Raw genomic sequence first — 25,066 nt, forward strand, 5'->3', positions numbered from 1 at the left:
ACAGAACTGAGATCACAGTGATTACAGATTAGAGCTGGTCCAGGTACTGGCACCAGGTCATGATCTCTCCTCCCCATATCCCCTGCTCTCTTCCTTATACCCCCCCCCCCCCGCAATCCTCCATATCCCCCCAAACTCCTTCGTATCCCCCTCTCTTCCGCACCCTCCAATCTCCTCAGTATATCCCACTCTCCCCAGTAACTCCCCTGCTCTCCTTCATATCCTCCGTCCTCTACTACATATTCCCTTCTCTATCCTGCGCTTTCCTCCGTATTCCTTCTCTCCTCCCTATTCCTCTCTCCTCCGCATCCCCCTCTCTCTCCTCCGTATCCCCCCTCTCCTCCGTATCCCTCTCCTCCGCATCCCCCTCTCTCCTCCCTATTCCTCTCTCCTCCGCATCCCCCTCTCCTCCCTATTCCTCTCCTCCGTATCCCCCTCTCTCCTCCCTATTCCTCTCTCCTCCGTATCCCCCCTCTCCTCCGTATCCCTCTCCTCCGCATCCCCCTCTCTCCTCCCTATTCCTCTCTCCTCCGCATCCCCCTCTCCTCCCTATTCCTCTCTCCTCCGTATCCCCCTCTCCTCCCTATTCCTCTCCTCCCTATTACTCTCTTCTCCGTATCCCCCTCTCTTCCTTATCCCCCTCTCTCCTCCCTATTCCTCTCTCCTCCGCATCCCCATCTCCTCAGTATCCCCTCTCTCCTCCCTATTCCTCTCTCCTCCGCATCCCCCTCTCTTCCGCATCCCCCTCTCCTCCCTATTCCTCTCTCCTCCGTATCCCCCTCTCTCTTCCGTATCCCCCTCTCTCCTCCGTATCCCCCCATCCTCCATATCCCCCGTATCCCCCTCTCCTCTGTATCCCCCTCTCTTCCGAATCCCCCTCTCTCCTCCCTATTCCTCTCTCCTCTGTATCCCCCTCTCCTCCGTATCCCCCTCTCTCCTCCCTATTCCTCTCTCCTCCCTATTCCTCTCTCCTCCGTATCCCCCTCTCTCCTCCGCATCCCCATCTCTCCTCCCTATTCCTCTCTCCTCCGCATCCCCATCTCTCCTCCCTATTCCTCTCTCCTCCTTATCCCCCTCTCTCCTCCCTATTCCTCATTCCTCCGTATCCCCTCTCTCCTCCCTATTCCTCTCTCCTCTGTATCCCCCTCTCTCCTCCGTATCCCCCTCTCTCCTCCCTATTCCTCTCTCCTCCGCATCCCCCTCTCCTCTGCATCCCCCTCTCTCCTCCCTATTCCTCTCTCCTCCGTATCCCCCTCTCTCTTCCGTATCCCCCTCTCTCCTCCGTATCCCCCCATCCTCCATATCCCCGTCTCCTCAGTATCCTCTCTCTCCTCTGTATCCCCCTCTCTACTCCCTATTCCTCTGTCCTCCGTATCCCCCTCTCTTCCGTATCCCCCTCTCCTCCGTATCCCCCCTCTCCTCTGTATCCCCCTCTCTCCTCCCTATTCCTCTCTCCTCCGTATCCCCCTCTCCTCCCTATTCCTCTCTCCTCCGTATCCCCCCCTCTCCTCCGTATCCCTCTCTCCTCCGTATCCCCCTCTCTCCTCCGTATCCCCCTCTCTCCTCCGTATCCCCCCTCTCCTCCGTATCCCCCTCTCTCCTCCGTATCCCCTCTCTCCTCCGTAGCCCCCCTCTCCTCCATATCCCCCCTCTCTCCTCCGTATCCCCCTCTCTCCTCCCTATTCCTCTGTCCTCCGTATCCCCCTCTCTTCCGTATCCCCCTCTCCTCCGTATCCCCCCTCTCTCCTCTGTATCCCCCTCTCTCCTCCCTATTCCTCTCTCCTCTGTATCCCCCTCTCCTCCCTATTCCTCTCTCCTCCGTATCCCCCTCTCCTCCCTATTCCTCTCTCCTCCGTATCCCCCTCTCCTCCCTATTCCTCTCTCCTCCGTATCCCCCCCTCTCCTCCGTATCCCCCTCTCTCCTCCGTATCCCCCTCTCTCCTCCGTATCCCCCTCTCCTCCGTATCCCCCCTCTCTCCTCTGTATCCCCCTCTCTCCTACCTATTCCTCTCTCCTCTGTATCCCCCTCTCCTCCCTATTCCTCTCTCCTCCATATCCCCCTCTCCTCCCTATTCCTCTCTCCTCCGTATCCCCCTCTCTCCTCCGTATCCCCCTCTCCTCCGTATCCCCCTCTCTCCTGTATCCCCCTCTCTCCTCCCTATTCCTCTCTCCTCCGTATCCCCCTCTCTCCTCCGTATCCCCCCTCTCCTCCGTATCCCCCCTCTCCTCCGTATCCCTCTCTCCTCCGTATCCCCCCTCTCCTCCGTATCCCCCTCTCTCCTCCGTATCCCCTCTCTCCTCCGTATCCCCCTCTCTCCTCCGTATCCCCCCCTCTCTCCTCCGTATCCCCCTCTCCTCCGTATCCCCCTCTCTCCTCTGTATCCCCCCTCTTTCCTCCGTATCCCCCTCTCTCCTCTGTATCCCCCTCTCTCCTCCGTATCCCCCCACTCCTCCGTATCCCCCCACTCCTCCGTATCCCCCCTCTCTCCTCCGTATCCCCCTCTCCTCCGTATCCCCCTCTCTCCTCTGTATCCCCCCTCTTTCCTCCGTATCCCCTCTCTCCTCCGTATCTCCCCTCTCCTCCCTATCCCCCTCTGCTCCCTATTCCTCTCTCCTCTGTATCCCCCTCTCCTCCCTATTCCTCTCTCCTCTGTATCCCCCTCTCCCCTCCGTATCCCCCCTTTTCTCCGTATCCCCCTCTCCTCCCTATTCCTCTCTCCTCCGTATCCCCCTCTCCCCTCCGTATCCCCCTCTCCTCCGTATCCCCCTCTCCTCCGTATCTCCCCTCTCTCCTCTGTATCCCCCTCTCTCCTCCGTATCCCCCTCTCCTCCGTATCTCCCCTCTCTCCTCTGTATCCCCCTCTCTCCTCCGTATCCCCCTCTCTACTCCGTATCCCCCTCTCTCCTCCGTATCCCCCCTCTCTCCTCCGTATCCCCCCTCTCTCCTCCGTATCCCCCTCTCCTCCCTATTCCTCTCTCCTCCGTATCCCCCTCTCCCCTCTGTATCCCCCTCTCCACCGTATCCCCCTCTCCTCCGTATCTCCCCTCTCTCCTCTGTATCCCCCTCTCTCCTCCGTATCCCCTCTCTCCTCCGTATCCCCCTCTCTCCTCCGTATCCCCCCTCTCTCCTCCGTATCCCCCTCTCCTCCCTATTCCTCTCTCCTCTGTATCCCCCTCTCCCCTCCGTATCCCCTTTCCTCCGTATCCCCCTCTCCTCCCTATTCCTCTCTCCTCCGTATCCCCCTCTCCCCTCCGTATCCCCCTCTCCTCCGTATCCCCCTCTCCTCCGTATCTCCCCTCTCTCCTCTGTATCCCCCTCTCTCCTCCGTATCCCCCTCTCCTCCGTATCTCCCCTCTCTCCTCGTATCCCCCTCTCTCCTCCGTATCCCCCTCTCTCCTCCGTATCCCCCCTCTCTCCTCCGTATCCCCCCTCTCTCCTCCGTATCCCCCTCTCCTCCCTATTCCTCTCTCCTCCGTATCCCCCTCTCCCCTCTGTATCCCCCTCTCCTCCGTATCCCCCTCTCCTCCGTATCTCCCCTCTCTCCTCTGTATCCCCCTCTCTCCTCCGTATCCCCTCTCTCCTCCGTATCCCCCTCTCTCCTCCGTATCCCCCCTCTCTCCTCCGTATCCCCCCTCTCTCCTCCGTATCCCCCTCTCCTCCCTATTCCTCTCTCCTCCGTATCCCCCTCTCCCTCTCTGTATCCCCCTCTCCTCCGTATCCCCCTCTCCTCCGTATCTCCCCTCTCTCCTCTGTATCCCCCTCTCTCCTCCGTATCCCCTCTCTCCTCCGTATCCCCCTCTCTCCTCCGTATCCCCCCTCTCTCCTCCGTATCCCCCTCTCCTCCCTATTCCTCTCTCCTCTGTATCCCCCTCTCCCCTCCGTATCCCCCCTTTCCTCCGTATCCCCCTCTCCTCCCTATTCCTCTCTCCTCCGTATCCCCCTCTCCCCTCCGTATCCCCCTCTCCTCCGTATCCCCCTCTCCTCCGTATCTCCCCTCTCTCCTCTGTATCCCCCTCTCCTCCGTATCCCCCTCTCCTCCGTATCTCCCCTCTCTCCTCCGTATCCCCCTCTCTCCTCCGTATCCCCCTCTCTCCTCCGTATCCCCCCTCTCTCCTCCGTATCCCCCTCTCCTCCCTATTCCTCTCTCCTCCGTATCCCCCTCTCCCCTCTGTATCCCCCTCTCCTCCGTATCCCCCTCTCCTCCGTATCCCCCTCTCCTCCCTATTCCTCTCTCCTCCGTATCCCCCTCTCCCCTCTGTATCCCCCTCTCCTCCGTATCCCCCTCTCCTCCGTATCCCCCTCTCCTCCCTATTCCTCTCTCCTCTGTATCCCCCTCTCCCCTCTGTATCCCCCTCTCCTCCGTATCCCCCTCTCCTCCGTATCCCCCTCTCCTCCCTATTCCTCTCTCCTCCGTATCCCCCTCTCCCCTCTGTATCCCCCTCTCCTCCGTATCCCCCTCTCCTCCGTATCCCCCTCTCCTCCCTATTCCTCTCTCCTCTGTATCCCCCTCTCCCCTCTGTATCCCCCTCTCCTCCGTATCCCCCTCTCCTCCGTATCCCCCTCTCCTCCCTATTCCTCTCTCCTCCGTATCCCCCTCTCCCCTCTGTATCCCCCTCTCCTCCGTATCTCCCCTCTCTCCTCCGTATCCCCCTCTCCTCCGTATCCCCCTCTCCTCCGTATCCCCCTCTCCTCCCTATTCCTCTCTCCTCCGTATCCCCCTCTCCCCTCTGTATCCCCCTCTCCTCCGTATCTCCCCTCTCTCCTCTGTATCCCCCTCTCTCCTCCGTATCCCCTCTCTCCTCTGTATCCCCCTCTCTCCTCCGTATCCCCCTCTCCCCTCTGTATCCCCCTCTCCTCCCTATTCCTCTCTCCTCCGTATCCCCCCCTCTCTCCTCCGTATCCCCCTCTCCTCCGTATCTCCCCCCTCTCCTCCGTATCCCCCCTTTCCTCTGTATCCCCCTCTCTCCTCCGTTTCAGGCTGCCGTCACACTATCAGTATTTGGTCAGGATTTTTCATCAGTATTTGTAGCCAAAACCAGGAGTGGAACAAATAGAGGAAAAGTATAATAGAACCATAGGCTCCACTCCTGTATTTATCACCCACTCCTGGTTTTGGCTACAAATACTGAGGTAAAATACTGACCAAATACTGATAGTGAGACGGCAGCCTCACCCCTATCGACGACATCCTCAGTCCCCGCCCCCTCGCCGTCCTCTGTCCCCGCCCCTCGCCAGTCCCCGCCCCTCGCCAGTCCCCGCCCCCGGCCGGGTGTCTCCTCCTCTCCTCTGTGCTGCTGTCCGTGCCTCCTCTCATGGCGCCGCTGTGGATTTCCCGGCCTCCTCCGCTCTCCGGGTGACCGAGCTCCGCTCTCAGCGCCCCCGGCCTCCCAGCAGCCACCGCGGCCCCGGACACTGCAGGGCCATGTCCAACCAGGGGAACCGGAGGAACGGACCCGTGAAGCTGCGCCTGACCGGTAAGAGGGCCGGGAAGGAAGGACGGGGCTGCGGCCAGGGGAGCCAGGAAAGACCGAGGCCGCGGGGAGAAGGGGACGGAACCGGGAGAGGCCGCGGGGAGAAGGGGACGGAGACCGGGGGACAGACCGAGAATACACCATATATACACCCCGGATATACGGTGTCCTGTACACAGTGTGGGGGATATATACACCCCGGATATACGGTGTCCTGTATACAGTGGGGGGGATATATACACCCCGGATATACGGTGTCCTGTATACAGTGTGGGGGATATATACACCCCGGATATACGGTGTCCTGTACAGAGTGTGTGGGGGATATATACACCCCGGATATACGGTGTCCTGTATACAGTGGGGGGGATATATACACCCCGGATATACGGTGTCCTGTATACAGTGTGGGGGATATATACACCCCGGATATACGGTGTCCTGTATACAGTGTGGGGGATATATACACCCCGGATATACGGTGTCCTGTATACAGTGGGGGGGATATATACACCCCGGATATACGGTGTCCTGTACACAGTGTGGGGGATATATACACCCCGGATATACGGTGTCCTGTACACAGTGTGGGGGATATATACACCCCGGATATACGGCGTCCTGTATACAGTGTGGGGATATATACACCCCGGATATACGGTGTCCTGTACAGAGTGTGTGGGGGATATATACACCCCGGATATACGGTGTCCTGTACACAGTGGGGGGGATATATACACCCCGGATATACGGTGTCCTGTACAGAGTGTGTGGGGGATATATACACCCCGGATATACGGTGTCCTGTACACAGTGTGGGGGATATATACACCCCGGATATACGGTGTCCTGTACAGAGTGTGTGGGGGATATATACACCCCGGATATACGGCGTCCTGTACACAGTGTGGGGGATATATACACCCCGGATATACGGCGTCCTGTATACAGTGTGGGGATATATACACCCCGGATATACGGTGTCCTGTACACAGTGGGGGATATATACACCCCGGATATACGGTGTCCTGTATACAGTGTGGGGGATATATACACCCCGGATATACGGTGTCCTGTACACAGTGTGGGGGATATATACACCCCGGATATACGGCGTCCTGTACACAGTGTGGGGGATATATACACCCCGGATATACGGTGTCCTGTACACAGTGTGGGGGATATATACACCCCGGATATACGGCGTCCTGTACACAGTGTGGGGGATATATACACCCCGGATATACGGTGTCCTGTATACAGTGTGGGGGATATATACACCCCGGATATACGGCGTCCTGTACACAGTGCGGGGGATATATACACCCCGGATATACGGTGTCCTGTACACAGTGTGGGGGATATATACACCCCGGATATACGGTGTCCTGTACACAGTGTGGGGGATATATACACCCCGGATATACGGTGTCCTGTATACAGTGTGGGGATATATACACCCCGGATATACGGTGTCCTGTACACAGTGTGGGGGATATAAACACCCCGGATATACGGTGTCCTGTACACAGTGTGGGGGATATATACACCCCGGATATACGGTGTCCTGTATACAGTGTGGGGATATATACACCCCGGATATACGGTGTCCTGTACAGAGTGTGTGGGGGATATATACACCCCGGATATATGGTGTCCTGTACACAGTGTGGGGGATATATACACCCCGGATATACGGTGTCCTGTACACAGTGTGGGGGATATATACACCCCGGATATACGGTGTCCTGTATACAGTGTGGGGATATATACACCCCGGATATACGGTGTCCTGTACAGAGTGTGTGGGGGATATATACACCCCGGATATACGGCGTCCTGTACACAGTGTGGGGGATATATACACCCCGGATATACGGTGTCCTGTATACAGTGTGGGGGATATATACACCCCGGATATACGGCGTCCTGTACACAGTGCGGGGGATATATACACCCCGGATATACGGTGTCCTGTACACAGTGTGGGGGATATATACACCCCGGATATACGGTGTCCTGTACACAGTGTGGGGGATATATACACCCCGGATATACGGCGTCCTGTACACAGTGTGGGGGATATATACACCCCGGATATACGGTGTCCTGTACACAGTGTGGGGGATATATACACCCCGGATATACGGTGTCCTGTATACAGTGTGGGGATATATACACCCCGGATATACGGTGTCCTGTACAGAGTGTGTGGGGGATATATACACCCCGGATATACGGCGTCCTGTACACAGTGTGGGGGATATATACACCCCGGATATACGGTGTCCTGTATACAGTGTGGGGGATATATACACCCCGGATATACGGCGTCCTGTACACAGTGCGGGGGATATATACACCCCGGATATACGGTGTCCTGTACACAGTGTGGGGGATATATACACCCCGGATATACGGTGTCCTGTACACAGTGTGGGGGATATATACACCCCGGATATACGGTGTCCTGTATACAGTGTGGGGATATATACACCCCGGATATACGGTGTCCTGTACACAGTGTGGGGGATATAAACACCCCGGATATACGGTGTCCTGTACACAGTGTGGGGGATATATACACCCCGGATATACGGTGTCCTGTACAGAGTGTGTGGGGGATATATACACCCCGGATATACGGCGTCCTGTACACAGTGCGGGGGATATATACACCCCGGATATACGGTGTCCTGTACACAGTGTGGGGGATATATACACCCCGGATATACGGTGTCCTGTACACAGTGTGTGGGATATATACACCCCGGATATACGGTGTCCTGTACACAGTGTGGGGGATATATACACCCCGGATATACGGTGTCCTGTACACAGTGTGGGATATATACACCCCGGATATACGGTGTCCTGTACACAGTGGGGGGGATATATACACCCCGGATATACGGTGTCCTGTACACAGTGTGGGGGATATATACACCCCGGATATACGGTGTCCTGTACACAGTGGGGGGGATATATACACCCCGGATATACGGTGTCCTGTACACAGTGTGGGGGATATATACACCCCGGATATACGGTGTCCTGTACACAGTGTGGGGGATATATACACCCCGGATATACGGTGTCCTGTACAGAGTGTGTGGGGGATATATACACCCCGGATATACGGCGTCCTGTACACAGTGTGGGGGATATATACACCCCGGATATACGGTGTCCTGCACAGAGTGTGGGGGATATATACACCCCGGATATACGGTGTCCTGTACACAGTGTGGGGTATATATACACCCCGGATATACTGTGCCCTGTACACAGTGTGGGGGATATATACACCCCGGATATACGGTGTCCTGTATACAGTGTGGGGGGGGATATATACACCCCGGATATACGGTGTCCTGTACAGAGTGTGGGGGATATATACACCCCGGATATACGGTGTCCTGTACACAGTGTGGGGGATATATACACCCCGGATATACGGTGTCCTGTATACAGTGTGGGGGATATATACACCCCGGATATACGGTGTCCTGTACACAGTGTGGGGGATATATACACCCCGGATATACGGTGTCCTGTACAGAGTGTGTGGGATATATACACCCCGGATATACTGTGTCCTGTACACAGTGTGGGGGATATATACACCCCGGATATACGGTGTCCTGTATACAGTGTGGGGGATATATACACCCCGGATATACGGTGTCCTGTACACAGTGTGGGGGATATATACACCCCGGATATACGGTGTCCTGTACACAGTGTGGGGGATATATACACCCCAGATATATACGGTGTCCTGTACACAGTGTGGGGGATATATACACCCCAGATATATACGGTGTCCTGTACACAGTGTGGGGGATATATACACCCCGGATATACGGCGTCCTGTACACAGTGTGGGGGATATATACACCCCGGATATACGGCGTCCTGTACACAGTGCGGGGGATATATACACCCCGGATATACGGTGTCCTGTACACAGTGGGGGGGATATATACACCCCGGATATACGGTGTCCTGTACACAGTGGGGGGGATATATACACCCCGGATATACGGTGTCCTGTATACAGTGGGGGGGATATATACACCCCGGATATACGGTGTCCTGTACAGAGTGTGGGGGATATATACACCCCGGATATACTGTGTCCTGTACAGAGTGTGGGGGATATATACACCCCGGATATACTGTGTCCTGTACACAGTGTGGGGGATATATACACCCCGGATATACGGTGTCCTGTATACAGTGTGGGGGATATATACACCCCGGATATACGGTGTCCTGTACACAGTGTGGGGGATATATACACCCCGGATATACGGTGTCCTGTACACAGTGTGGTGGATATATACACCCCAGATATATACGGTGTCCTGTATACAGTGTGGGGGATATATACACCCCGGATATACGGTGTCCTGTATACAGTGTGGGGGATATATACACCCCGGATATACGGTGTCCTGTACACAGTGTGTGGGATATATACACCCCGGATATACGGTGTCCTGTACACAGTGTGGTGGATATATACACCCCAGATATATACGGTGTCCTGTATACAGTGTGGGGGATATATACACCCCGGATATACGGTGTCCTGTATACAGTGTGGGGGATATATACACCCCGGATATACGGTGTCCTGTACACAGTGTGTGGGATATATACACCCCGGATATACGGTGTCCTGTACACAGTGTGGGGGATATATACACCCCGGATATACGGTGTCCTGTACACAGTGTGGGGGATATATACACCCCGGATATACGGTGTCCTGTACACAGTGTGGGGGATATATACACCCCAGATATATACGGTGTCCTGTACACAGTGTGGGGGATATATACACCCCAGATATATACGGTGTCCTGTACACAGTGTGGGGGATATATACACCCCGGATATACGGTGTCCTGTATACAGTGTGGGGGATCTATACACCCCGGATATACTGTGTCCTGTACACAGTGTGGGGGATATATACACCCCGGATATACGGCGTCCTGTACACAGTGTGTGGGGGATATATACACCCCGGATATACGGTGTCCTGTACACAGTGTGGGGATATATACACCCCGGATATACGGTGTCCTGTACACAGTGGGGGGGATATATACACCCCGGATATACGGTGTCCTGTACACAGTGTGGGGGATATATACACCCCGGACATACGGCGTCCTGTACACAGTGTGGGGGATATATACACCCCGGATATACGGTGTCCTGTACACAGTGTGGGGATATATACACCCCGGATATACGGCGTCCTGTACAGAGTGTGGGGGATATATACACCCCGGATATACGGTGTCCTGTACACAGTGTAGGGGATATATACACCCCGGACATACGGCGTCCTGTACACAGTGTGGGGGATATATACACCCCGGATATACGGTGTCCTGTACACAGTGTGGGGGATATATACACCCCGGATATACGGTGTCCTGCACAGAGTGTGGGGGATATATACACCCCGGATATACGGTGTCCTGTACACAGTGTGGGGTATATATACACCCCGGATATACTGTGCCCTGTACACAGTGTGGGGGATATATACACCCCGGATATACGGTGTCCTGTATACAGTGTGGGGGGGGATATATACACCCCGGATATACGGTGTCCTGTACAGAGTGTGGGGGATATATACACCCCGGATATACGGTGTCCTGTACACAGTGGGGGATATATACACCCCGGATATACGGTGTCCTGTACACAGTGTGGGGGATATATACACCCCGGATATACGGTGTCCTGTACACAGTGTGGGGGATATATACACCCCGGATATACGGTGTCCTGTACACAGTGTGGGGGATATATACACCCCGGATATACGGTGTCCTGTACACAGTGTGGGGGATATATACACCCCGGATATACGGTGTCCTGTACAGAGTGTGTGGGGGATATATACACCCCGGATATACGGCGTCCTGTACACAGTGCGGGGGATATATACACCCCGGATATACGGTGTCCTGTACACAGTGTGGGGGATATATACACCCCGGATATACGGTGTCCTGTACACAGTGTGGGGGATATATACACCCCGGATATACGGTGTCCTGTATACAGTGTGGGGATATATACACCCCGGATATACGGTGTCCTGTACACAGTGTGGGGGATATAAACACCCCGGATATACGGTGTCCTGTACACAGTGTGTAGGGGATATATACACCCCGGATATACGGTGTCCTGTACACAGTGTGGGGGATATATACACCCCGGATATACGGTGTCCTGTACAGAGTGTGTGGGGGATATATACACCCCGGATATACGGCGTCCTGTACACAGTGCGGGGGATATATACACCCCGGATATACGGTGTCCTGTACACAGTGTGGGGGATATATACACCCCGGATATACGGTGTCCTGTACACAGTGTGTGGGATATATGCACCCCGGATATACGGTGTCCTGTACACAGTGTGGGGGATATATACACCCCGGATATACGGTGTCCTGTACACAGTGTGGGATATATACACCCCGGATATACGGTGTCCTGTACACAGTGGGGGGGATATATACACCCCGGATATACGGTGTCCTGTACACAGTGTGGGGGATATATACACCCCGGATATACGGTGTCCTGTACACAGTGGGGGGGATATATACACCCCGGATATACGGTGTCCTGTACACAGTGTGGGGGATATATACACCCCGGATATACGGTGTCCTGTACACAGTGTGGGGGATATATACACCCCGGATATACGGTGTCCTGTACACAGTGTGGGGGATATATACACCCCGGATATACGGTGTCCTGTACAGAGTGTGTGGGGGATATATACACCCCGGATATACGGCGTCCTGTACACAGTGCGGGGGATATATACACCCCGGATATACGGTGTCCTGTACACAGTGTGGGGGATATATACACCCCGGATATACGGTGTCCTGTACACAGTGTGTGGGATATATACACCCCGGATATACGGTGTCCTGTACACAGTGTGGGGGATATATACACCCCGGATATACGGTGTCCTGTACACAGTGTGGGGGATATATACACCCCGGATATACGGTGTCCTGTACACAGTGTGGGGGATATATACACCCCGGATATACGGTGTCCTGTACACAGTGTGGGGGATATATACACCCCGGATATACGGTGTCCTGTACAGAGTGTGTGGGGGATATATACACCCCGGATATACGGCGTCCTGTACACAGTGTGGGGGATATATACACCCCGGATATACGGTGTCCTGTACACAGTGTGGGGGATATATACACCCCGGATATACGGTGTCCTGTACAGAGTGTGTGGGGGATATATACACCCCGGATATACGGCGTCCTGTACACAGTGCGGGGGATATATACACCCCGGATATACGGTGTCCTGTACACAGTGCGGGGGATATATACACCCCGGATATACGGTGTCCTGTACACAGTGTGGGGGATATATACACCCCGGATATACGGTGTCCTGTACACAGTGTGGGGGATATATACACCCCGGATATACGGTGTCCTGTACACAGTGTGGGGGATATATACACCCCGGATATACGGTGTCCTGTACACAGTGTGGGGGATATATACACCCCGGATATACGGTGTCCTGTACAGAGTGTGTGGGGGATATATACACCCCGGATATACGGCGTCCTGTACACAGTGTGGGGGATATATACACCCCGGATATACGGTGTCCTGTACACAGTGTGGGGGATATATACACCCCGGATATACGGTGTCCTGTACACAGTGTGTGGGATATATACACCCCGGATATACGGTGTCCTGTACACAGTGTGGGGGATATATACACCCCGGATATACGGCGTCCTGTACACAGTGTGGGGGATATATACACCCCGGATATACGGTGTCCTGTACACAGTGTGGGGGATATATACACCCCGGATATACGGCGTCCTGTACACAGTGTGGGGGATATATACACCCCGGATATACGGTGTCCTGTACACAGTGGGGGGGATATATACACCCCGGATATATGGTGTCCTGTATACAGTGTGGGGGATATATACACCCCGGATATACGGCGTCCTGTACAGAGTGTGGGGGATATATACACCCCGGATATACGGTGTCCTGTACACAGTGTAGGGGATATATACACCCCGGACATACGGCGTCCTGTACACAGTGTGGGGGATATATACACCCCGGATATACGGTGTCCTGTACACAGTGTGGGGGATATATACACCCCGGATATACGGTGTCCTGCACAGAGTGTGGGGGATATATACACCCCGGATATACGGTGTCCTGTACACAGTGTGGGGTATATATACACCCCGGATATACTGTGCCCTGTACACAGTGTGGGGGATATATACACCCCGGATATACGGTGTCCTGTATACAGTGTGGGGGGGGATATATACACCCCGGATATACGGTGTCCTGTACAGAGTGTGGGGGATATATACACCCCGGATATACGGTGTCCTGTACACAGTGTGGGGGATATATACACCCCGGATATACGGTGTCCTGTATACAGTGTGGGGGATATATACACCCCGGATATACGGTGTCCTGTACACAGTGTGGGGGATATATACACCCCGGATATACGGTGTCCTGTACAGAGTGTGTGGGATATATACACCCCGGATATACTGTGTCCTGTACACAGTGTGGGGGATATATACACCCCGGATATACGGTGTCCTGTATACAGTGTGGGGGATATATACACCCCGGATATACGGTGTCCTGTACACAGTGTGGGGGATATATACACCCCGGATATACGGTGTCCTGTACACAGTGTGGGGGATATATACACCCCAGATATATACGGTGTCCTGTACACAGTGTGGGGGATATATACACCCCAGATATATACGGTGTCCTGTACACAGTGTGGGGGATATATACACCCCGGATATACGGTGTCCTGTATACAGTGTGGGGGATATATACACCCCGGATATACGGTGTCCTGTACACTGCGGGGGGATATATACACCCCGGATATACGGTGTCCTGTACACAGTGTGGGGGATATATACACCCCGGATATACGGCGTCCTGTACACAGTGTGGGGGATATATACACCCCGGATATACGGCGTCCTGTACACAGTGCGGGGGATATATACACCCCGGATATACGGTGTCCTGTACACAGTGGGGGGGATATATACACCCCGGATATACGGTGTCCTGTACACAGTGGGGGGGATATATACACCCCGGATATACGGTGTCCTGTATACAGTGGGGGGGATATATACACCCCGGATATACGGTGTCCTGTACACAGTGTGGGGGATATATACACCCCGGATATACGGTGTCCTGTACAGAGTGTGGGGGATATATACACCCCGGATATACTGTGTCCTGTACACAGTGTGGGGGATATATACACCCCGGATATACGGTGTCCTGTATACAGTGTGGGGGATATATACACCCCGGATATACGGTGTCCTGTACACAGTGTGGGGGATATATACACCCCGGATATACGGTGTCCTGTACACAGTGTGGTGGATATATACACCCCAGATATATACGGTGTCCTGTATACAGTGTGGGGGATATATACACCCCGGATATACGGTGTCCTGTATACAGTGTGGGGGATATATACACCCCGGATATACGGTGTCCTGTACAGAGTGTGTGGGGGATATATACACCCCGGATATACGGCGTCCTGTACACAGTGTGGGGGATATATACACCCCGGATATACGGTGTCCTGTACACAGTGTGGGGGATATATACACCCCGGATATACGGTGTCCTGTACACAGTGTGTGGGATATATACACCCCGGATATACGGTGTCCTGTACACAGTGTGGGGGATATATACACCCCGGATATACGGTGTCCTGTACACAGTGTGGGGGATATATACACCCCGGATATACGGTGTCCTGTACACAGTGTGGGGGATATATACACCCCAGATATATACGGTGTCCTGTACACAGTGTGGGGGATATATACACCCCAGATATATACGGTGTCCTGTACACAGTGTGGGGGATATTTACACCCCGGATATACGGTGTCCTGTATACAGTGTGGGGGATCTATACACCCCGGATATACTGTGTCCTGTACACAGTGTGGGGGATATATACACCCCGGATATACGGCGTCCTGTACACAGTGTGTGGGGGATATATACACCCCGGATATACGGTGTCCTGTACACAGTGTGGGGATATATACACCCCGGATATACGGTGTCCTGTACACAGTGGGGGGGATATATACACCCCGGATATACGGTGTCCTGTACACAGTGTGGGGGATATATACACCCCGGACATACGGCGTCCTGTACACAGTGTGGGGGATATATACACCCCGGATATACGGTGTCCTGTACACAGTGTGGGGATATATACACCCCGGATATACGGCGTCCTGTACAGAGTGTGGGGGATATATACACCCCGGATATACGGTGTCCTGTACACAGTGTAGGGGATATATACACCCCGGACATACGGCGTCCTGTACACAGTGTGGGGGATATATACACCCCGGATATACGGTGTCCTGTACACAGTGTGGGGGATATATACACCCCGGATATACGGTGTCCTGCACAGAGTGTGGGGGATATATACACCCCGGATATACGGTGTCCTGTACACAGTGTGGGGTATATATACACCCCGGATATACTGTGCCCTGTACACAGTGTGGGGGATATATACACCCCGGATATACGGTGTCCTGTATACAGTGTGGGGGGGGATATATACACCCCGGATATACGGTGTCCTGTACAGAGTGTGGGGGATATATACACCCCGGATATACGGTGTCCTGTACACAGTGTGGGGGATATATACACCCCGGATATACGGTGTCCTGTATACAGTGTGGGGGATATATACACCCCGGATATACGGTGTCCTGTACACAGTGTGGGGGATATATACACCCCGGATATACGGTGTCCTGTACAGAGTGTGTGGGATATATACACCCCGGATATACTGTGTCCTGTACACAGTGTGGGGGATATATACACCCCGGATATACGGTGTCCTGTATACAGTGTGGGGGATATATACACCCCGGATATACGGTGTCCTGTACACAGTGTGGGGGATATATACACCCCGGATATACGGTGTCCTGTACACAGTGTGGGGGATATATACACCCCAGATATATACGGTGTCCTGTACACAGTGTGGGGGATATATACACCCCAGATATATACGGTGTCCTGTACACAGTGTGGGGGATATATACACCCCGGATATACGGTGTCCTGTATACAGTGTGGGGGATATATACACCCCGGATATACGGTGTCCTGTACACTGCGGGGGGATATATACACCCCGGATATACGGTGTCCTGTACACAGTGTGGGGGATATATACACCCCGGATATACGGCGTCCTGTACACAGTGTGGGGGATATATACACCCCGGATATACGGCGTCCTGTACACAGTGCGGGGGATATATACACCCCGGATATACGGTGTCCTGTACACAGTGGGGGGGATATATACACCCCGGATATACGGTGTCCTGTACACAGTGGGGGGGATATATACACCCCGGATATACGGTGTCCTGTATACAGTGGGGGGGATATATACACCCCGGATATACGGTGTCCTGTACACAGTGTGGGGGATATATACACCCCGGATATACGGTGTCCTGTACAGAGTGTGGGGGATATATACACCCCGGATATACTGTGTCCTGTACACAGTGTGGGGGATATATACACCCCGGATATACGGTGTCCTGTATACAGTGTGGGGGATATATACACCCCGGATATACGGTGTCCTGTACACAGTGTGGGGGATATATACACCCCGGATATACGGTGTCCTGTACACAGTGTGGTGGATATATACACCCCAGATATATACGGTGTCCTGTATACAGTGTGGGGGATATATACACCCCGGATATACGGTGTCCTGTATACAGTGTGGGGGATATATACACCCCGGATATACGGTGTCCTGTACAGAGTGTGTGGGGGGATATATACACCCCGGATATACGGCGTCCTGTACACAGTGTGGGGGATATATACACCCCGGATATACGGTGTCCTGTACACAGTGTGGGGGATATATACACCCCGGATATACGGTGTCCTGTACACAGTGTGTGGGATATATACACCCCGGATATACGGTGTCCTGTACACAGTGTGGGGGATATATACACCCCGGACATACGGCGTCCTGTACACAGTGTGGGGGATATATACACCCCGGATATACGGTGTCCTGTACACAGTGTGGGGGATATATACACCCCGGATATACGGTGTCCTGTACACAGTGTGGGGGATATATACACCCCGGATATACGGTGTCCTGTACACAGTGTGTGGGATATATACACCCCGGATATACGGTGTCCTGTACACAGTGTGGGGGATATATACACCCCGGATATACGGTGTCCTGTACACAGTGTGGGGGATATATACACCCCGGATATACGGTGTCCTGTACAGAGTGTGTGGGGGATATATACACCCCGGATATACGGCGTCCTGTACACAGTGTGGGGGATATATACACCCCGGATATACGGTGTCCTGTACACAGTGTGGGGGATATATACACCCCGGATATACGGTGTCCTGTACACAGTGTGGGGGATATATACACCCCGGATATACGGTGTCCTGTACACAGTGTGGGGGATATATACACCCCGGATATACGGTGTCCTGTACACAGTGTGTGGGATATATACACCCCGGATATACGGTGTCCTGTACACAGTGTGGGGGATATATACACCCCGGATATACGGCGTCCTGTACACAGTGTGGGGGATATATACACCCCGGATATACGGCGTCCTGTACACAGTGTGGGGGATATATACACCCCGGATATACGGTGTCCTGTACACAGTGGGGGGGATATATACACCCCGGATATATGGTGTCCTGTATACAGTGTGGGGGATATATACACCCCGGATATACGGCGTCCTGTACAGAGTGTGGGGGATATATACACCCCGGATATACGGTGTCCTGTACACAGTGTGGGGGATATATACACCCCGGATATACGGTGTCCTGTACAGAGTGTGTGGGATATATACACCCCGGATATACTGTGTCCTGTACACAGTGTGGGGGATATATACACCCCGGATATACGGTGTCCTGTATACAGTGTGGGGGATATATACACCCCGGATATACGGTGTCCTGTACACAGTGTGGGGGATATATACACCCCGGATATACGGTGTCCTGTACACAGTGTGGGGGATATATACACCCCAGATATATACGGTGTCCTGTACACAGTGTGGGGGATATATACACCCCAGATATATACGGTGTCCTGTACACAGTGTGGGGGATATATACACCCCGGATATACGGTGTCCTGTATACAGTGTGGGGGATATATACACCCCGGATATACGGTGTCCTGTACACTGCGGGGGGATATATACACCCCGGATATACGGTGTCCTGTACAGAGTGTGGGGGATATATACACCCCGGATATACGGTGTCCTGTACACAGTGTGGGGGATATATACACCCCGGATATACGGTGTCCTGTACAGAGTGTGTGGGGGATATATACACCCCGGATATACGGTGTCCTGTACACAGTGTGGGGGATATATACACCCCGGATATACGGTGTCCTGTACAGAGTGTGGGGGATATATACACCCCGGATATACGGTGTCCTGTACACAGTGTGGGGGGGGATATATACACCCCGGATATACGGTGTCCTGTACACAGTGTGGGGGGGGATATATACACCCCGGATATACGGTGTCCTGTACAGAGTGTGTGGGGGATATATACACCCCGGATATACGGTGTCCTGTACACAGTGTGGGGGATATATACACCCCGGATATACGGTGTCCTGTACAGAGTGTGTGGGGGATATATACACCCGGATATACGGTGTCCTGTACACAGTGTGTGGGATATATACACCCCGGATATACGGTGTCCTGTACACAGTGTGGGGGATATATACACCCCGGATATACGGTGTCCTGTACAGAGTGTGTGGGGGATATATACACCCCGGATATACGGTGTCCTGTACAGAGTGTGTGGGGGATATATACACCCCGGATATACGGCGTCCTGTACACAGTGTGGGGGATATATACATCCCGGATATACGGTGTCCTGTATACAGTGTGGGGGATATATACACCCCGGATATACGGTGTCCTGTACACAGTGTGGGGGATATATACATCCCGGATATACGGTGTCCTGTATACAGTGTGGGGGTTATATACACCCCGGATATACGGTGTCCTGTACACAGTGGGGGATATATACACCCCGGATATACGGTGTCCTGTATACAGTGTGGGGGATATATACACCCCGGATATACGGTGTCCTGTACACAGTGTGGGGGATATATACACCCCGGATATACGGTGTCCTGTACACAGTGTGGGGGATATATACACCCCGGATATACGGTGTCCTGTACACAGTGTGGGGGATATATACACCCCGGATATACGGTGTCCTGTACACAGTGTGGGGGATATATACACCCCGGATATACGGTGTCCTGTATACAGTGTGGGGGATATATACACCCCGGATATACGGTGTCCTGTACACAGTGTGGGGGATATATACACCCCGGATATACGGCGTCCTGTACACAGTGTGGGGGATATATACACCCCGGATATACGGCGTCCTGTACACAGTGCGGGGGGATATATACACCCCGGATATACGTTGTCCTGTATACAGTGTGGGGGATATATACACCCCGGATATACGGTGTCCTGTACACAGTGTGGGGGATATATACACCCCGAATATACGGTGTCCTGTACACAGTGCGGGGGGGATATATACACCCCGGATATACGGTGTCCTGTACAGAGTGTGTGGGGGATATATACACCCCGGATATACGGTGTCCTGTACACAGTGTGGGGGATATATACACCCCGGATATACGGTGTCCTGTATACAGTGTGGGGGATATATACACCCCGGATATACGGTGTCCTGTACACAGTGTGGGGGATATATACACCCCGGATATACGGTGTCCTGTACACAGTGTGGGATATATACACCCCAGATATACGGTGTCCTGTACAGAGTGTGTGGAGGATATATACACCCCGGATATACGGTGTCCTGTACAGAGTGTGTGGGGGATATATACACCCCGGATATACGGTGTCCTGTACACAGTGTGGGGGATATATACACCCTGGATATAGGGTGTCCTGTACAGAGTGTGTGGGGGATATATACACCCCGGATATACGGTGTCCTGTACACAGTGTGGGGGATATATACACCCCGGATATACGGTGTCCTGTACACAGTGTGGGATATATACACCCCAGATATACGGTGTCCTGTACAGAGTGTGTGGAGGATATATACACCCCGGATATACGGTGTCCTGTACAGAGTGTGTGGGGGATATATACACCCCGGATATACGGTGTCCTGTACAGAGTGTGTGGGGGATATATACACCCCAGATATACGGTGTCCTGTACACAGTGTGGGGGATATATACACCCCGGATATACGGTGTCCTGTACAGAGTGTGTGGGGGATATATACACCCCGGATATACGGTGTCCTGTACACAGTGTGGATATATACACCCCGGATATACGGTGTCCTGTATGCAGTGTGGGGGATATATACACCCCGGATATACGGCGTCCTGTACACAGTGTGGGGGATATATACACCCCGGATATACGGTGTCCTGTATACAGTGTGGGGGATATATACACCCCGGATATACGGTGTCCTGTACACAGTGTGGGGGATATATACACCCGGATATACGGTGTCCTGTACACAGTGTGGGGGATATATACACCCCGGATATACGGTGTCCTGTACACAGTGGGGGATATATACACCCCGGATATACGGTGTCCTGTACACAGTGTGTGGGATATATACACCCCGGATATACGGTGTCCTGTACACAGTGTGGGGGATATATACACCCCGGATATACTGTGTCCTGTACAGAGTGTGTGGAGGATATATACACCCCGGATATACGGTGTCCTGTACAGAGTGTGTGGGGGATATATACACCCCGGATATACGGTGTCCTGTACACAGTGTGGGGGATATATACACCCCGGATATACGGTGTCCTGTACAGAGTGTGTGGGGGATATATACACCCCGGATATACGGTGTCCTGTACACAGTGTGTGGGGGATATATACACCCGGATATACGGTGTCCTGTACACAGTGTGGGGGATATATACATCCGGGATATACGGTGTCCTGTACAGAGTGTGTGAGGGATTTATACACCCCGGATATACGGTGTCCTGTACACAGTGTGGGGGATATATACACCCCGGATATACGGCGTCCTGTACACAGTGTGGGGGATATATACACCCCGGATATACGGTGTCCTGTACAGAGTGTGGGGGATATATACATCCCGGATATACGGTGTCCTGTACAGAGTGTGTGGGGGATATATACACCCCGGATATACGGCGTCCTGTACAGAGTGTGTGGGGGATATATACACCCCGGATATACGGTGTCCTGTACACAGTGTGGGGGATATATACACCCCAGATATACGGTGTCCTGTACACAGTGTGGGGGATATATACACCCCGGATTTACGGTGTCCTGTACACAGTGTGGGGATATATACACCCCGGATATACGGTGTCCTGTACACAGTGTGGGGGATATATACACCCCGGATATACGGTGTCCTGTACACAGTGTGGGGGATATATACACCCCGGATATACGGTGTCCTGTATACAGTGTGGGGGATATATACACCCCGGATATACGGTGTCCTGTATACAGTGTGGGGGATATATACACCCCGGATATACGGTGTCCTGTACACAGTGTGGGGGGGGATATATACACCCCGGATATACGGTGTCCTGTACACAGTGTGGGGGGGGATATATACACCCCGGATATACGGTGTCCTGTACACAGTGTGGGGGATATGTACACCCCGGATATACTGTGTCCTGTACACAGTGTGGGGGATATGTACACCCCGGATATACTGTGTCCTGTACACAGTGGGGGGTATATACACCCCGGATATACGGTGTCCTGTACACAGTGTGGGGGATATATGCACCCCGGATATACGGTGTCCTGTACACAGTGTGGGGGATATATACACCCTGGATATACGGTGTCCTGTACACAGTGTGGGGGATATATACACCCCGGATATACGGTGTCCTGTACACAGTGTGGGGGATATATACACCCCGGATATACGGTGTCCTGTATACAGTGTGGGGGATATATACACCCCGGATATACGGTGTCCTGTACACAGTGTGGGGGATATATACACCCCGGATATACGGCGTCCTGTACACAGTGTGGGGGATATATACACCCCGGATATACGGTGTCCTGTACACAGTGTGGGGGATATATACACCCCGGATATACGGTGTCCTGTACACAGTGTGGGATATATACACCCCAGATATACGGTGTCCTGTACAGAGTGTGTGGAGGATATATACACCCCGGATATACGGTGTCCTGTACAGAGTGTGTGGGGGATATATACACCCCGGATATACGGTGTCCTGTACACAGTGTGGGGGATATATACACCCTGGATATAGGGTGTCCTGTACAGAGTGTGTGGGGGATATATACACCCCGGATATACGGTGTCCTGTACACAGTGTGGGGGATATATACACCCCGGATATACGGTGTCCTGTACACAGTGTGGGATATATACACCCCAGATATACGGTGTCCTGTACAGAGTGTGTGGAGGATATATACACCCCGGATATACGGTGTCCTGTACAGAGTGTGTGGGGGATATATACACCCCGGATATACGGTGTCCTGTACAGAGTGTGTGGGGGATATATACACCCCAGATATACGGTGTCCTGTACACAGTGTGGGGGATATATACACCCCGGATATACGGTGTCCTGTACAGAGTGTGTGGGGGATATATACACCCCGGATATACGGTGTCCTGTACACAGTGTGGGGGATATATACATCCCGGATATACGGTGTCCTGTACAGAGTGTGGGGGATATATACACCCCGGATATACGGTGTCCTGTACAGAGTGTGTGGGGGATATATACACCCCGGATATACGGTGTCCTGTACACAGTGTGGATATATACACCCCGGATATACGGTGTCCTGTATGCAGTGTGGGGGATATATACACCCCGGATATACGGCGTCCTGTACACAGTGTGGGGGATATATACACCCCGGATATACGGTGTCCTGTATACAGTGTGGGGGATATATACACCCCGGATATACGGTGTCCTGTACACAGTGTGGGGGATATATACACCCGGATATACGGTGTCCTGTACACAGTGTGGGGGATATATACACCCCGGATATACGGTGTCCTGTACACAGTGGGGGATATATACACCCCGGATATACGGTGTCCTGTACACAGTGTGTGGGATATATACACCCCGGATATACGGTGTCCTGTACACAGTGTGGGGGATATATACACCCCGGATATACTGTGTCCTGTACAGAGTGTGTGGAGGATATATACACCCCGGATATACGGTGTCCTGTACAGAGTGTGTGGGGGATATATACACCCCGGATATACGGTGTCCTGTACACAGTGTGGGGGATATATACACCCCGGATATACGGTGTCCTGTACAGAGTGTGTGGGGGATATATACACCCCGGATATACGGTGTCCTGTACACAGTGTGTGGGGGATATATACACCCGGATATACGGTGTCCTGTACACAGTGTGGGGGATATATACATCCGGGATATACGGTGTCCTGTACAGAGTGTGTGAGGGATTTATACACCCCGGATATACGGTGTCCTGTACACAGTGTGGGGGATATATACACCCCGGATATACGGCGTCCTGTACACAGTGTGGGGGATATATACACCCCGGATATACGGTGTCCTGTACAGAGTGTGGGGGATATATACATCCCGGATATACGGTGTCCTGTACAGAGTGTGTGGGGGATATATACACCCCGGATATACGGCGTCCTGTACAGAGTGTGTGGGGGATATATACACCCCGGATATACGGTGTCCTGTACACAGTGTGGGGGATATATACACCCCAGATATACGGTGTCCTGTACACAGTGTGGGGGATATATACACCCCGGATTTACGGTGTCCTGTACACAGTGTGGGGATATATACACCCCGGATATACGGTGTCCTGTACACAGTGTGGGGGATATATACACCCCGGATATACGGTGTCCTGTACACAGTGTGGGGGATATATACACCCCGGATATACGGTGTCCTGTATACAGTGTGGGGGATATATACACCCCGGATATACGGTGTCCTGTATACAGTGTGGGGGATATATACACCCCGGATATACGGTGTCCTGTACACAGTGTGGGGGGGGATATATACACCCCGGATATACGGTGTCCTGTACACAGTGTGGGGGGGGATATATACACCCCGGATATACGGTGTCCTGTACACAGTGTGGGGGATATGTACACCCCGGATATAC

The 25,066-nt window shown here is 53.0% G+C and overlaps 1 protein-coding gene across 4 annotated transcripts in view; it reads left to right on the forward strand.

Moving 5' to 3' along the window:
* Positions 1–5,247: 5,247 nt before the first annotated feature.
* The window catches only part of SMURF2 (SMAD specific E3 ubiquitin protein ligase 2), a 53,667-nt gene continuing 33,848 nt past the window's right edge, over positions 5,248–25,066 (forward strand). For 2 of the 4 annotated variants that reach the window (XM_077254714.1, XM_077254713.1), the window contains exon 1: positions 5,288–5,475. In XM_077254714.1, coding sequence (XP_077110829.1) covers positions 5,424–5,475 — 52 coding nt within the window. In that variant the 5' untranslated portion in view covers positions 5,288–5,423. Of the gene's footprint in view, positions 5,476–25,066 lie in introns of all 4 variants that reach the window. The other 2 variants (XM_077254716.1, XM_077254715.1) reach the window with 2 other exon arrangements.

The sequence above is a fragment of the Ranitomeya variabilis genome, chromosome 4 (genome assembly GCF_051348905.1).
Source record: "Ranitomeya variabilis isolate aRanVar5 chromosome 4, aRanVar5.hap1, whole genome shotgun sequence".
NCBI classification, from domain to species: domain Eukaryota; kingdom Metazoa; phylum Chordata; class Amphibia; order Anura; family Dendrobatidae; genus Ranitomeya; species Ranitomeya variabilis.